The 14,875-nt window shown below is 46.2% G+C and overlaps 1 protein-coding gene across 2 annotated transcripts in view; it reads left to right on the top strand.

The window, feature by feature from the left end:
• The first annotated feature begins 309 nt into the window (after positions 1-309).
• KAZN (kazrin, periplakin interacting protein) overlaps positions 310-14,875 on the top strand; it is a 1,237,957-nt gene continuing 1,223,391 nt past the window's right edge. The window contains exon 1 of one of the 2 annotated variants that reach the window (XM_003891151.5): positions 310-665. In XM_003891151.5, the coding sequence (XP_003891200.2) occupies positions 545-665 (121 nt within the window). In that variant the 5' untranslated portion in view covers positions 310-544. The remainder of the gene's footprint in view (positions 666-14,875) is intronic. The other variant, XM_031669652.1, reaches the window with a different exon arrangement.

Raw genomic sequence — 14,875 nt, forward strand, 5'->3', positions numbered from 1 at the left:
GCAGGACCTGGGACCGCGGCACTTGCGCGGGGACGCAGGAGCCCAGGGCCGGCGCTGCGCGGCGGCAGCACGGCCAGCTCCCCAGGGAGCCTGGAGCAGCATCGTACCCTGCACGCCTCCCTGGACGGAGACGCCGCGGGGCCTGGACAGCGCTTTGCCGGCAGCTGGTGCTGGAACGCGGCCGGGGCTGAGCCGCTCCCGGGGACTCTGCCCCTTCCAGGTGATCCCAGGGGAGGCAGCCCGGGGGTCAAGTTCTAGCCACCCTTCCGGGCCAAAAAGCAACGACTCCTAGTTAGGGGGAAACTTAGCTTTTTGTTTTGCTTGGAACTGCTGCTGTGCAAGATTTGCCAAGCCTTATAGGGTTTCATTTTTTACTTGATTGGTGTTTGAGAAAAACTGCAAGGAAAGGGTGGCGAAAGGAAGAAACACTATAAACTTTGGGGTAGACATTTTCTTGGAAGTGACAAGTAGCCTCAGATCTGCAGTTCCTGGGCCAGCGACGGCATCCTTTGCTCTGACACTCCAAGGGTCTGGACGCTGCCACATGACCAACACCAAAGACCCCAGAAGAGCCATGGAATCCACGTTGGCGACATCCAGTTCTGCCACAGGCCCCGTCACCTTCTCCCACGTCTTTGGTCAGCAGTGCCAGCTTATGCAAGCAGGTAGGAATTGTGTTGTGTGTGATGTGCCCAGAGAATGGGAAGTGGAACGTTATCCCAGGTCCCCAAAAACAGAGGTCTGTGTGTGTGTGTGTGTCTGTCTGCCTCGGCTCTTTCTTGATGTAATTTGGGATGTAAGACTTAACTACCTAGTGACAGGTTTGCCTGGCATTTATCACTGTAAAAGATAAAAGTTTTTAGGACTTGCCATGAGATAACGCGCTGCTTTTGCAATGTGTGAGGGGCCTTGTTTGTCCTTCGTCATCGATTTTCTCTGTGGCTAGCTGAGGGGTGAAGGAGGGTGCGTCAGGATGGATCTGATGATGCCATGCTGTGGCCATCTTTTGAGGGCAGGTGCCAGTCCTAGCCTGGTTGCCTTTGTCAGCTTGCCTCTCTCTGCTCCTAAGAGTTATGTTTAATCTATGCCCCACCAGCCCCTGCTGGAGTAACTTCCGTGCATGTAAGTGTCTGTTCTGAGCAGCCTCTCCCAGGCTTTGACTTGGTTGTGGGGATTCCTCATTAGTCTTTGCTCATGAATTTGTCTTCCAAATGGCTCACGTTTTATACGGAAGGGAAAGATTGGCATGGGCTGCGGGCTTTATAACCCATGCTAGCTGTCTTGCTGGGATGCACATGTGGTCGCATAGAAAAAAAAAAAGGTGAGGATGGATGGCTTGGTGCAAATAGTCACCGTACTCTAACTCACAAGTGGTACTTGAGATATGCTTATGATTGGGTTGGAGTCACATACGATATTGGATGCCTGTTTCTCTGCTTTTTTGGAGTTAATTCCCACTGGGAAAACAACCACACGTTCCTCCAATGTTTTCCTGGGTGTTATAGGGTTAATTGTGCATTTTGGCTTGAGTCTCAGGAAGATGGTGAGAAGAGCACTGTATCAGGAGTCTGGGGGCCTGAGTCAGTGTTGATGCTTTCATTGGGTAGTTGCATGACCTTGGAAATTGCAGACCGCACCCCCCTTCCTGGGGTATCCATCCCCTGCTGCAAAACAAGAGAACTGGATTCAGGGCTGCTGGGTCCATCCAGGCCTGAGATTTTGTGAGCTCAGAGAAGCACATCGTGGATGTGTCTGCACAGAGAGGCAGCTCGTGGAGTGGGTGAGTGAGGGCTCTGGAGCTGACTGCCTGGGTTGGGGTCCCAGTTTCACTTATTAAAAACTGTGTGATCTCAGGCAAGTTACTTAGCGTCTCTGTGCCTCAGTTTCCTTTTTTGTGAAATGGAGATACTAGGCACTCCTTCATAAGGTCATTGCAAAGATTAATTAAGTTAATGTGTGAAAACATCCTTCTATGGATTGTGGGGAGGGGCACAGCTGCCTTTGGTCATAGACAATGGAAGCACTGAATGCACACCGTCCGCCATCCACTGCACTCCTAACTTGATTTTGGTTTGTCCAGAAGGTTGAAAATCTTCCACTCTCTACATCTGTGGAATATTTTATCTGGAATGCATTAGGTAGGAGGGCTCGGAAGCTTTCCTGGACTGAGGTTCCCTTGCCTTGCCTTTCTACTTCTCTGAGACTCCTGTGGGAAGGCACATTGGATTTCTAAAGTACCTCCCCTGCGGCTTCATTCACTTTCTTTTAGAAGCACCCAGGCCTAAATCAGGCCATGAAATCCTCTGCCTCTTCTTAAAAAAAAAACATCCTTTATGTCAAGAGAGCAATGCCACATGGAATAATAATGACCAGCAGTCTCCAGGGAGGACACTCTCCCTGAAGAAAGGCAAAGAGGAATCATTAACCTTAAGTCGAAAGAGCTCACTCAGTTAGGACGCGAAAGGGATTGAGACCAGCACTGATACGTCTCCAGCCTGCCATGTACAGTCCAGTGAGTATCACAAATGAGATCTTAAATGTACGTGAAAATGATTCGCAGACTCTAGGGGTTTACAGCTGGGTTAATCACATATGTCCCAAGTGAGAGGTAGCTACAGATCCCATGTACTCGCTGAGTACCTACTATGCACAGTGCCAGGAACCACAGGATCTGGAGGGTAAGTTATGGCTGATGCTCCTGGAGATGCTGGTCTCGCTGGTGTAAACATAAAGCATATTGAGGAAAAGAGAATTACACACAATGTGACTTTTCAATGATACCATTTTCTGAACAACCCTTCCTATATGTTTTACCTAAACCAGCTCCTGTAATTTTTATAATTTTTTATTTTTTGAGATAGGGTCTTGCTTTATTGCCCAGGCTACAGTGCAGTGGCATGGTCATAGCTCACTGCAACCTCAGCCTCCTAGGCTCAAGTGGTCCTCCTGCCTCAGTCTCCTGCTGCCTATACTGGTCTAGGGCAGCGGTTAACAAAGGTTTTGTTTCTTCTGCAAAGAGCCAGATAATAAATCTTGTTGGCTTTATAGTCCACATGTTTTTGTTTATGGCTACTTGGCTCTGCCATTGTAGCACAAAAGCGGCCACAGACAAAGTGTATATGAATGAGCGTGGCTGTGTGCCAACAAAACTTTATTTGCAAAAGCAAATGGTGGGCCAGGCTGTAGTGCAGTGGCATGATCATAGCTCACTGCAGCCTTGACCATCTAGGCTCAAGCGATCCTCCCATCTCAGTCTCCCAAGTAGCTGGGACCACAGGCATGTACCACCATTCCCGGTTAATTTTTAATTTTTTTTTTGTAGAGATGAAGTCTTGTTATGTTGCCAGGCTGGTCTTGAACTCCTGGGCTCAAGTGATCGTTCTGTCTCAGCCTCCCCAAATGCTGGGATTGTAGGAGTGAGCCACCATGCTAGGCTCCTGTAATTTTTTAAAACCCTAGCCAATTTCCATAGGCAAAGGAAATACGCGGGGGTTGCCTGCATGCCCACATTCACACCCTTTGGGAAGGAAAGCCTTGGTCTGGTGCTCAGGCCTGTCCCTTTCACCTCTAAAGTGAATGGTCCCTAGTGGCAACTGGGGCAAATCTTTTATATCTGTAAGTATCTCATGTCTTAGGAGAAAAAGTTGATTTCCAGGAATGGAGCAGTAAGGATATTTAAAGAGGTGGGGATGGAAGGGGGTTGTGCGCTAAATGGCGCCTAGGATTTAGTGGGGCAGCAGAGATAGGTTTCTGGGAGGCAGAGTGAAATTGGGCATGGGTGAGGCCAATGAAAACTTTGACCCATTTAGCAGTAGTGGGAGCGTGAAGGTCTGGTGAGGCCATGGGAAGAGCATGTGGTTCTTTCTCATTTAGTCCCAGTTTGGCTGTTGCTGGCTGTGTGAGCTTCAAACCAAAGGCTGGCAAACTACAGCCCTGGGGCCAAATCTGGCCCACTACTTGCTTTTGTAAATAAAGTTTTATTGACACACAGCCATGCCCATTTATGTACATTTTGTCTGTGGCTGCTTTTGTGCTGCAGTGGCAGAGTCAAGTAGTCATGAGTGAAACCATGTGAGCCATAAAGCCAACAATATTTATTATCTGGCTCTTTGCAGAAAAAACAAAAACTTTGCTGACCCCTCCCCTAGACCAGCATAGGAAGCACAGAATGGGGTTAGACAGAATTTGTGTGGGACAGTGTGAAAGGGATCAAGCCTGAGAGTGTGGCTCTGAAAGATGCTTATTTGCCGGTGCCCTTCATGCTACGTGGTGCTGTGGCTTTCTCATGTTCTTTTCCACCATCCACATACCACCTCATATGTGTATGTAGGGTGTTGCTTCAGGGAGCTTTTAGAATATATCTGAAAGTCCTAGCAAGAAGAGAGTTCTCAGCATGTGCCCAAATCTATAGCACCTGAGCTGGACAAGATCACATCTGCCTCAGTGTGTTCTGACATTCCAGATAAAGATTTGCCATGGCGGACTGCTGGCAATTTGGCACAACCATAGGTGGCACTTATTGAGTAGTTATTCTGGGATGGTTATTGTGCCCCCCGAAGGGTGGATGGAGGATTTCCTGGTGAACAGGTGAGATTTCCATGTTGACAGAGTTGGGATTTAAATTTCAGGCAGCCCAACCCCAAAGCCTGTGCTCACAAAAGGCAATTCCACAGCTTCTGCAAAGGGTTTTAAACAATGTGTCTTGTCTCGCTCAAGGATTTAGAGGAGAGAGCAGCACTCTGGATCTTGGGGTGACTTTGATGCTGTTGCCCACCCTCCTCCCTCTCCAGGTCCTTCATCCCACTCTTAATAGTCCTATGAGGAAGTTCATCCTCTTCTATTTCTAACCCCCAACCCAAATTTCTTTCACTTGCCTTTGCCCCTGCTATAGCCCAAAATGGTAGGTAAGAAGTTGATCTGGTCAGGTAGGCATGACCGATGGAGGCTGCCATTGTCCATTCTTGCTGCCTGACCTCCTTCAGGTGGGAGCTTAAGGCCACACTCCCAGGTGGGGTATCTGCTGACATTGTGATATTCAGAATCATAGAGGGGTTTGGCTGTGTCCAACATCTGAGGATGTTGGGGGGACCTCCGAGGGGATAGGCAGTACAGATTCAAGCTGGTATGCTAGTGGCCTCAGTGCAGCTGGACAAGTCCCCTTGTCCATATTCTCCTGGGTTCCCAAAACGTTTAACTGGACACCCCCTAACCCCTGACCTGGCATTTGGCTGCGTCTCTGCAGAGGGCTATTGCCCTATCCCCTGGCCTGGCAGTCTATTGGTTGGGTGACCCCCAGCTTGCAGACCATAGCTGGTGGGGACTTCATCTGTTGTGCCAAGTTCTGACTTGCTAAGTTGCCCCTGTGTCACGGAAGTTGATTTCCAACCCATTTCATGTGGGCAGAAAGCATTTCTGCAGTTACCTTGCTTCACCGGAACCAAAGTCATTTTGTCCAATATGTCCTGCTGACGCTGCCTGAATCCAGGCCCAGCTCAAGGAGGGTGGAAGGGAGATGAGAACAAGAAGGTGACAGGACTTCAGCACCTGGACTGCCGCTGCTTGGCACTGTTCCTGGGCTGCAGCTCAGGTGCCACCTGCAAGGCTCCTCGTTTGCATGATTAGTGAGGGATTGGTCCCCTGCACCACACCTTGCAGAAACTCAGAGATGTGCAAGCCATGCCTGTCTGGCTGTCTCATCTGTCAGACTGGTACCTGCAGCTGTGGTATGGGCAGCTTTTGACTTTATTATCATGTTCCTTCTGAAGGCTGCCAGCTGAACCCCTTTCCCTGCCTTTTAAACAATATAGGGGTCCTTCTGAATATGAAGCCTATCTACATTTGGAAGCCACTTGCCAAATTTATAACTAAGAAGGCAAGGGAACCAACATTTACGGCATCTGTGGTGAGCTGGGCACATTGGGGACTTTTGCAAAAGTTAAACAGATGAAGATGAGCAAAGAAGCAAGTGCACACTTGCTGTCGTTCTGTCCATGGGAATGGAAGCATGGCTTTAAGGTTTCCTTGTAGGTCCCTGAGGGGTGGTGGTATGTAGGACCTGTTTCTTGCCTGACTGTTTCTCCAGTGGAAATGGTGTGTTCTGACATTCCAGGCAAAGATTCGCCATGGCGAACTGCTGGCAATTGGGCACAACCATAGGTGGCACTTATTGGGTACTTATTCTGGGATGGTTATTGTGCTAAGTGCTTTACGTATTACCTTGTTTGACCTTGTTGCATCCTCAGAAGGCAAGCGAAATCATCCCCATTTTATAGATGAGGAAACTTGAGGCCCATAAAGAGAAATATTTCTCTTAACTAGTTAGTGGTTGGGCCAGGATTCAAATTCAAGTCCCTATTTATTCCTGTTCTTCCTTCCAGAATCCTTCCTGCTGTCTCCTCCCAGAAATTAAATCTCTAGAAATGTTGTTTGAACATCTGTGCCAGCAAAGGAATGTTTGTTGAATGAATGTGGAATCTGTTAACACTGGGGTGACAGTCACTCCTCATAACATGTTAGGTTGGGTTGTGATTTCTGTTCATTAATGTCTTCTGTGTTAGACTCTTAAGCTTCCTGAGGTCAACAACTATTATGTTGGTTGTCTTTTTTTTTTTTTTTTTTTGAGTTGGAATTTCACTCCTGTTGCCCAGGCTGGAGTGCAATGGTATGATCCTGGCCCACTGCAACCTCCGCCTCTTGGGTTCAAGTGATTCTTGTGCCTCAGCCTCCTGAGTAGCTGGGATTACAAGCATGTACCACCACGCCCAGCTAATTTTTGTATTTTTAGTAGAGATGGGGTTTCACCATGTTGGCCAGGCTGGTCTTGAACTCCTGACCTCAGGTGACCTACTGGCCTTGGCCTCCCAAAGTGCACCCAGTCTATCTTGGTTTTCTTTGGATCCTCTTTGCCTCATATGGTGCTGGCAATGTAGCAGCTTTCATCAGTAAGATATTGATGCATCTGTTTTAGACCACATCATTAGTTGTTTTACAGGGCGGCTGTCATCCTTATGAGTAGCTGTTAGCATGATGAAATGGTGTTAGTGGAATCTGGGAAAGCAAAATTGCAGTTATGTTCATTCTCTTTCTCAAGACTAATTCTTCTTGATAGTCCTCAAGTTTGCCTCGACCTGGATTCCAGGTCAGTGGGGAAAACAACTTATTCCAGTAGTCCCTTGGGCTGATCAGATGGAGTACTCTGAACTCCAGGCCTTAAAGGGAAAGAGACATACGTTAGGCATAATGGACAAAGAGGTGGGAGTCAGCCTCTCATTCCTCTCCTCCAGCAGCCCCTCCCTGCCCAATCCCCCACCCTCAGCCGCAAGGTGGAGTATTGCCTACCAGCCCCTGGAGATCTCCTTGAGACTCATGCAGCTGGTGGTGCGAGCACTTACTGTCAATGATGCCCCTTGGACCACTACTTGACCTCATAGAAGTTCCCACAAGTTGCTTATTTTCTCAGGAAAAAGCATCAGGGTGAAGTGGGATCCTCATAGCCTTGAAGTAAGCAGCGTATGCAGTGGTCTCAGCTTGTGAGCAGCACAGGCCTCCCACATCGGAAGCAGTCTTATTTTTCCAGAGACCTATTTGTCAGTGGCAGGGGCATGTGATTTTTAGTATGGATTTAAGAGCTCCATGGCTTGGGTTCAAATGCCACTTCTGCCGTTCACTAGCTGTGTGACCTTGGGCAAGTACCTTAACCTCTCTGTGCCACATTTTTCTCATTTGCACTAGGAGAATAATAGTTTACTACTTCATGGGGTTGTGATGAGTTTGACAATGAGTTACTACAGGTAAAATGTTTCTCACAGTGCCTGACACAGAATGCTAGTATAGATCAACATTTGCTATCACTATTTGTTATTAGTGCAATTGCTGTATTTTATTTAATGAGAGGAAGTTTAATAACACTAGGAATTAAAACATTTCTTCTGGTCATGTCTTTCTGACAAGTAAAAAAGTTGCTACTTGTTTTCCTTGGCTAATCATTGGAAAAAAAAAAAAAAACCTCAACATTTTTTTTCTTGATTCCCAAGGCCAAGAACCAACCAGTTATGAAGACAGCCATCCCCCTCCCCTCCAATCACAAAAGGATGTTTAAAGAAGGGCCCCCATTGGACCAAGTTTGCCTGGGGTTTGTGTGTTTCTTTCTGGTATAATTAACAGTATCAACGTTCATTCTCAAGCATGTCTTTGTTTGCATGTTAAATCATACGGTCACCCTTAATAAGAGGCAGCTGAGTAAATAAAATTCCAATATTACTTAAACAAAATGCGGATCATCTGATCCCAGAGGAAGCAGTTTAAGGTTAAAAAAACAGTCACGGGAAGAAGCGGATATTTGATCTGAAACAGTGGGCTGGACAGGTCAGGTGAGCTGGATGCCACTTCTCAGAGATTCTATTAGGATTTCCAGTGTTGCCAGATCATGTTTTCCAAGAGAAACCTGGAGTCCCAATGTTCCTATAAAGCCCTCCAATTTGTGGATGTGCCTTACCAATGAAAGGTTTAAAATTCCAGAGGTCAAACTCTCTAGCTGTGTCCTGCCAGTGGGCCACGAGCTTACAAGCTCTGGTTTAAGCGTTCAGTTCTAATCAGCAGGTCTCCCATGCTGGCTTAAAAGCCGCTTCTGGCATCAGCGATACTCTTACCTTTTGCTCTTGTTTCACCCTTGTGCGTGAGATATCCACTGTTTGACAGGCATCTGAGTTCTGCCACGTGTGAACACGTGTCTCTACAGCTGTCAGCTTCTTGCATCCTTGCCTAGCTTGTTGTATGATGAAGTATGTGGTAGGATTGTGATAAAGGTGCTTTACTTATGCTACTGATGTTTACTCCCTTTCCTTGGTCACGGGTTCCTGAAGGCCTGGTGGGGGATGTGGATAAGAAACACATAGCCCCAAGGCTCTGAGGCATTCCAGTTTTGGACCTGAGATTGTCTAGTGCAGAAAGGGAAGGCCTTAGCTGAATCGCTGATGCACATGGCCCCAGGCAGCCCCGGGGTGCTCAGCCGTAGAGCTAGCTCTCTGCCCTTGATGGTGGCACCACAGGGCAAGAGGGGTGTCACTGGATTTGGTGAGACAATGGGGGGTGTTTCTGAGAAAGAAGAAAAATGGCCCATTTGTGGGAGAATAACTTGGGGATCCTACTTTACCCTTGGTTCTTTCTTCTGAAAGTGCTGGGATTAAATGACTAGTGGGTTTCCTCGTTTGAGGAAAGGCTTCCTCATGGCTTCCATGATACCAAAAATCCATAAGGAGTGGGACCATGAAGGTGCTTTGTCTTTCCCAGGGTGTAGGGGGTATATACTTAGCCTTTAGGATTGGTCTCATTCTTGCACATGTGTAATCAACCAGCTTAACTTCACACAGGCTGTTTTCGTTAGGCCTGATGTGGATACCTAAACCAGCTTCCGAACAACTTTAAGAGTTGATTTTTCTCATTTGTGTTCCCAAACTCTGGTGGTTACCAGAGGCAGGAAGGAAGAGAGGGAAGAGGGAGAATAGAAAGGGACTGATGAATGGGTGCAAAAATATAGGTAGGTAGAAGGAGTACGATCTAGTGTTTGATAGCTCTGGAGGGTGACTGTAGTTAATTGCATATTTCAAAATAGCTAGAGGAGAAGAATGTGAATGTTCCTGGCATAAAGAAAAGACAGATGTTTGAGATGATGGATGTTTCTCCCTTTTATCCTGATTTGATCATTACACATTATATGAATGTAACAAAATATCGCATACACCCTCAAAATATGAACAAAGTATTATGTATCAATTGAAATACCTACGTAAATAAATTGAGGGAAAAGCTCTTAACCAGACAAGATTTCCCTCCCATTCTTCCTAATAAAATGGAATGACTGTAGTTTGAACAAAACCTCCATGATGGTCCCCATAATATGGCCATGGGTGAGTAAGGCTCAGCCTGTGACGGGAACCACAAGGCAAGAAGCAAATGAGGTGGGTTTCCACATAGGTCAGTGGGAAACTCTAAAGCAACAGGGGTTATTTGAAGTCTTAACACTGACAATGTGATGTTTGGAGTAGGGAAGATTACAAAAGTCTTGATGTAAAATGCTATGAAAATACAAAATTATATACTAATGATATACTGGCATTCTGACCCCCCTACCCCCATCTCTCTGGGCGATGACGTTCAGACCTTGATGAATAACCTAGTTGTGGCTTTATGGTCTTGGACCACATTTTTCTTTTGGACATTAGTTCCTTGACCAACTCGGATCACATCTATCTTTCTAGGGATGTAAGGAATGAGTTAGATGAAATAGACATGGAGTCAGGCAGGACAGCCAGTGGGGGACTCCCATCGAAGGACAAAGACAATGTCATGATGGTGGCCGAGTGGCCAGGCTAGATTCCACTTGCCTGGACTTCCTGAAATTTGAAATCTTCTCTTTGATCTCCCCAAAGCCATTATCAGTTACATATAGTGAGGACGAGTTAGCTCACTTAAAGAACTGGTTTGGGAACCAGGAGTAAAGGAAAAAAGGGAGGAGGATGTTTTCATCTTTGCTGGTCGAGGGAATTAGAGGAGTGATGGGCAGGAGGAAGACAGTCACTGCTGGGGGAGATTTAAAGAGATTTTGAGCAGCAGCTCTAAGAGGGTAGTGCTCTTGACTACTTGAAAAGACAGAAGTTTTGACCTTGATTCCATGATGAGAAGCGAATCTAAAAAGGAATGTACGTGGTGGGTCCCTCTAGTCTCTGGGTAACTGCAGCCACACTCAGGAGCACCAGGTCTCCAGGAAGGGATGCAAGCTCTAGAGAGGCATGAACCATTCGGCACAGAGACATGGTACACTCAGAAATGTGTCAGGAAACGTGGAAAGGTCTGTTTGGAGACTGAGGCAGGGTCTACAATGTCATCAGTGCTTAACATGGAGCAGTTGTCTGAAAGGCTGGGTAGAGAGATCTGAAGCAGGACTAGAGCAGCGGAGCAGAGGATGGAGAGGCAGAAGGCAGGGCAAGGAGATGCCCTTGGATGCTGGAGACCAGCATGCACCTTCATCAGCCCAGAGGAAATAGCCACTTCCAAGACAGGTGAAAAGGAATAGTATCTCAGGAAGGGAACCCCTCACACCTCCTCCCTTCCATTAATAGGCAATACCCCATGGCCTGTTAAGCGGGAAGTATTGCAGGTAGAACTCCCAGGTTGGAGAAGTTGGGTTGTAGGGACTGGGCCAGTCACAGCTGAGATGATCATCCATGATCAGGACCAATCTGAACTGGAGGCCAGGACCAGCTACAGCAAAGCCTTCACAGCTGGGTCTCCAGAATGTTTAGTTTTATTTTGACTACTGTTACTGGATAATGTCAGCTGGATATAGATTTCTAAGTTGAGTTATTTTCTCTCAACATTTTGGAAAGGATGTTCCTCTGTTTCTGGCTTCTACTATTGTTGTTGGTCTTTGATTTTGGGGTCATGTCTCTGTAGGTGGTCTCTCTTTTCTATGGATTTGCTTTGAAAGTCTTTGTCCTGGAAGCTCTGTAGTTTCACCATAGTGTGGCTAGGGTAGATCTAATTTTATTTATCCTATTTGGGGTTTGTGCTTCTCAGATCTGAGGATTTGCATCTCAGATGCAGATCATGTAACTCGTGTTCAGTTACTCATGTTCAGTTATGCAAGTAACTCATGTTCAGTTACTTATTTCTTTGAACACTGATTCCCATTATTTCTATCCCTTCCTTAGAAATTCCTTTGTGACTTGTGTTAGACTTCTCAATTTGAACTTTTTCATATTTCCCATCTTTGTCTCTCTGTTCCATTCTGGATAATGACTTTAAAAACTGTCTTCTGGTTCATTAATTTTCTTTCTAGCTGTGTCTAATCTTCAGCTGAACTCAGGCAATTCATTTTTTGTTGAATGTCTTTTTTTAACCTGTAGAAGTTCTCATTGAATAGTTTTCAAATCTCCTAGGTATTATTTTAAGGTACTCTTTGTCTCTCTTGCTCTTGATCGTATGTTTAATTTATTTAATCATTTAAAATGAATACTTATCTGATAAAGGAATTTTACAATCCAATTCTGGCACTCCTGAGTACATTTCTTCTGCTTTTCTGTTGACTCATGTCTAAGATAGCTTATTACCTTATGCACTTTGCAAGATTGGATTTTGAGCTTATTCTTGGAATTTTATCTGTGAGATACTATTACCATAGGTAATGTTAATTTCCAGGCTGGAGACTTCCATATACTCCCAGGTAGTATAAATTTGAACCCCAACTCATATGAGGATAAGCTTGGAGTAATGACTTATTAAGGGGGATCACTCTCAACCCCTCTCAATCCAGGACTCATACTGAGACAGACAAGCTTTCTTACCTCCCTGTGCCTGTGTTCAGGACCCACATCCAAGTCTCATCTTCCCTGACGACAAGCCCTCTAAGATAGCTGGCGTGTGAATATGTGTGTGGAAAGTATTGCAGTTCTGATTCCTCTATCTCAGCATAACCTAAAACCTTGCCATCTATCCTATGTGACCAATAAAACTCTAGCATTCATTTTACAAGATCAGCAATTGCCTCTGAACAGCCAATCTTAGTGTGTGCTATTACTCTGGTTTTCGGTTTTGTAATTTTTTTGTTTGTTTGTTTTGTGGATGTATTAGTTTCCTATAGCCATTATAACAAATTACCACAACCTCGGTGACTGAAAACAACAGCAACGTTTTCTCTCATTGTTCCGGAGGCCAGAAATCCAAAATCAGTATCTCTGGATTGAAATCAAGGTCTCAAAAGGCCTGAGTTCCTTCTGGGGGCTCCAGTCTCTCTCCATGATTACCCAGCTCCTCCTCCTCATCTATGTATGTGATCTCCCTCTGACTCTGTCTTCTAAGGACGCTTGTGATGGCAATTAGAGCCCACTCGGATAATCTGGGATAATCTCCCCATTACTAGATTCTTAACTTCAATCACATTATTTGAAACAAGAGACCATTTTCCCAAATAGCATAACATTTATAAGTTCCAGGGATTAGGATGTAAATGTCTTGCAGGGGGCATTTTCAGCCCACTACAGTAGATTTCTATTACTTTGAGAGTTCAGTTTTGTGTTTCTAAGGATGCCTAGTATATTTCCAAATGTTTTATAGCCTTTCCCCCCAGTCTACCATACTAACTCCCTGAAAAAGAAACAGAGCAAACAACCTCCAGGCTGGAGAGAGAAATGCACAGCCTCCTGGGGGTGGGATTCATTTTTGGAGAGCCAGGAGTTGGAGATGTTGAGGCGTAGGTGCTTTACAGGTGTGAGGAAGTGATGCTTCTAAAACCTTGTGGGGCAGAAAGGCTGTGCTACTGCTAAGGAGATGCCGCTGCCTGGGCTGGACTTGCCCAGGTTTCCAGTCTGCCTCTTCCCATTCTTCTGGCCTAACTTTGTCTCTTGGCTTCCATAGGCGTGTGATTGACTTTGGCTTACTGCTCTCCTTTGACCTTCCACTAGCTGTCAGTGTCTTCCATTCTGACAGCTAGAACTGACCTTGAGTCTGTTTCTTATTGTTCCCTTTGCCTCAGACACTGGACAAGACATTCACCCGGGAATCTCCCAGGGACTCACTCTGTGCCAACTGGGCATGGCCAAAACCAGAGCAGGGCCAGGACCAGAACTGACCCTTATTACACAGCATGCTATGCTGCAGATGCCACCACGGGAGAGAGATGAATACATTCCCGAAAATTCTATTCTGGGGCACATCTTCATTCCTAGCAACATTCAGGCAAACCGACCAAGACTATGTCATGCTTGTTGGGATTCTTTGGGAAGTAAGACTTCCAGCCTGTGTAAAGGCCATTGCAAAGTGAAACACCCAGTGTCTCCAGGTAATGTGTGGAGTGGTTATGGTGGACTTCTTGTTCCATTAGCTCAGAGAAAAGAAATGTCTACGTGGGTGATTTTTGTTCCTGCCTCTTTTGATGTGGTGTCTCTGTCTTCAGTTAATGTGAATGGCTAAAACCTTGATGAAAAGTGTGTCTGCAGCTGGATTTCCCCTGAGAAGGTATCTCTACCGTGCAATAGAACCTTCCAGCACCACCGGGCACCCCCTCCAAGACTAGAGTCTCACTGAAGGCTGGAAGCACATTTTGTTCCTCTCATGCCAGTATTCGGGATCGGCTGGTGAATGTCTCCCTATAGTGAGGTGGAGTGGCCCCTGGGGACTGTGCCAGGATGCTTGGCAGGGTGGACTAGGACCTAAATTCAGTTTAATAGCAGGAAGTGGTAGAGAAGACCCCAGCCCAGGGGTATGGGCCGAGGCCTGGCAGAAGGAGTGACAGGATTTAAGGCAAGGCCTTTGAGGGGTGTGTATGAGGGTGTGTGTGTGTGTGTTGGGTGCGGGGGAGGGGTGGTCTTGGAATGAGCGAGGCTGGCATTATCTGGTCTCTGTTACTCTCAGGTCCAAGCTGTCTTATCCAGGGGGAAATTCTAAAGGTAACCCAGTCCCTGGAGCCACTGATGTTATCTCCTGGTCCAATAGCCCTTCCACAGCCTAACCAAATGTATGCTATTTGTACCCAGTTTCAAAATATTTTCTGGGAAACATAAGGCTGAATTAGTCTGGCAACCTTCAGACTGGCTTCTCATGAAAGCTCGGCCTCCCCATGAGACATTTTTGGATGGGTTTGGGAGTAACTTCTCCCACCGCAACATTTTTTTTGGCTTGGCTAATACTTCTTGGGCCCCTGTTCGGTGAGGTTATAAGACTGTGTAGTTCATAGAGAAAAAGAGAACGTGCTTCTGCTAAACAAGAGCTGATTCTCTGAGAATTATTGGGGTCTGAAGACAGCAATACTGGTGCACACATTTATAATACGATTCGCAGTGGTAGCAGGAGATGGAATAGATGACAAGGCAGAGGGAACATC

The sequence above is a fragment of the Papio anubis genome, chromosome 1 (genome assembly GCF_008728515.1).
Source record: "Papio anubis isolate 15944 chromosome 1, Panubis1.0, whole genome shotgun sequence".
NCBI lineage: Eukaryota > Metazoa > Chordata > Mammalia > Primates > Cercopithecidae > Papio > Papio anubis.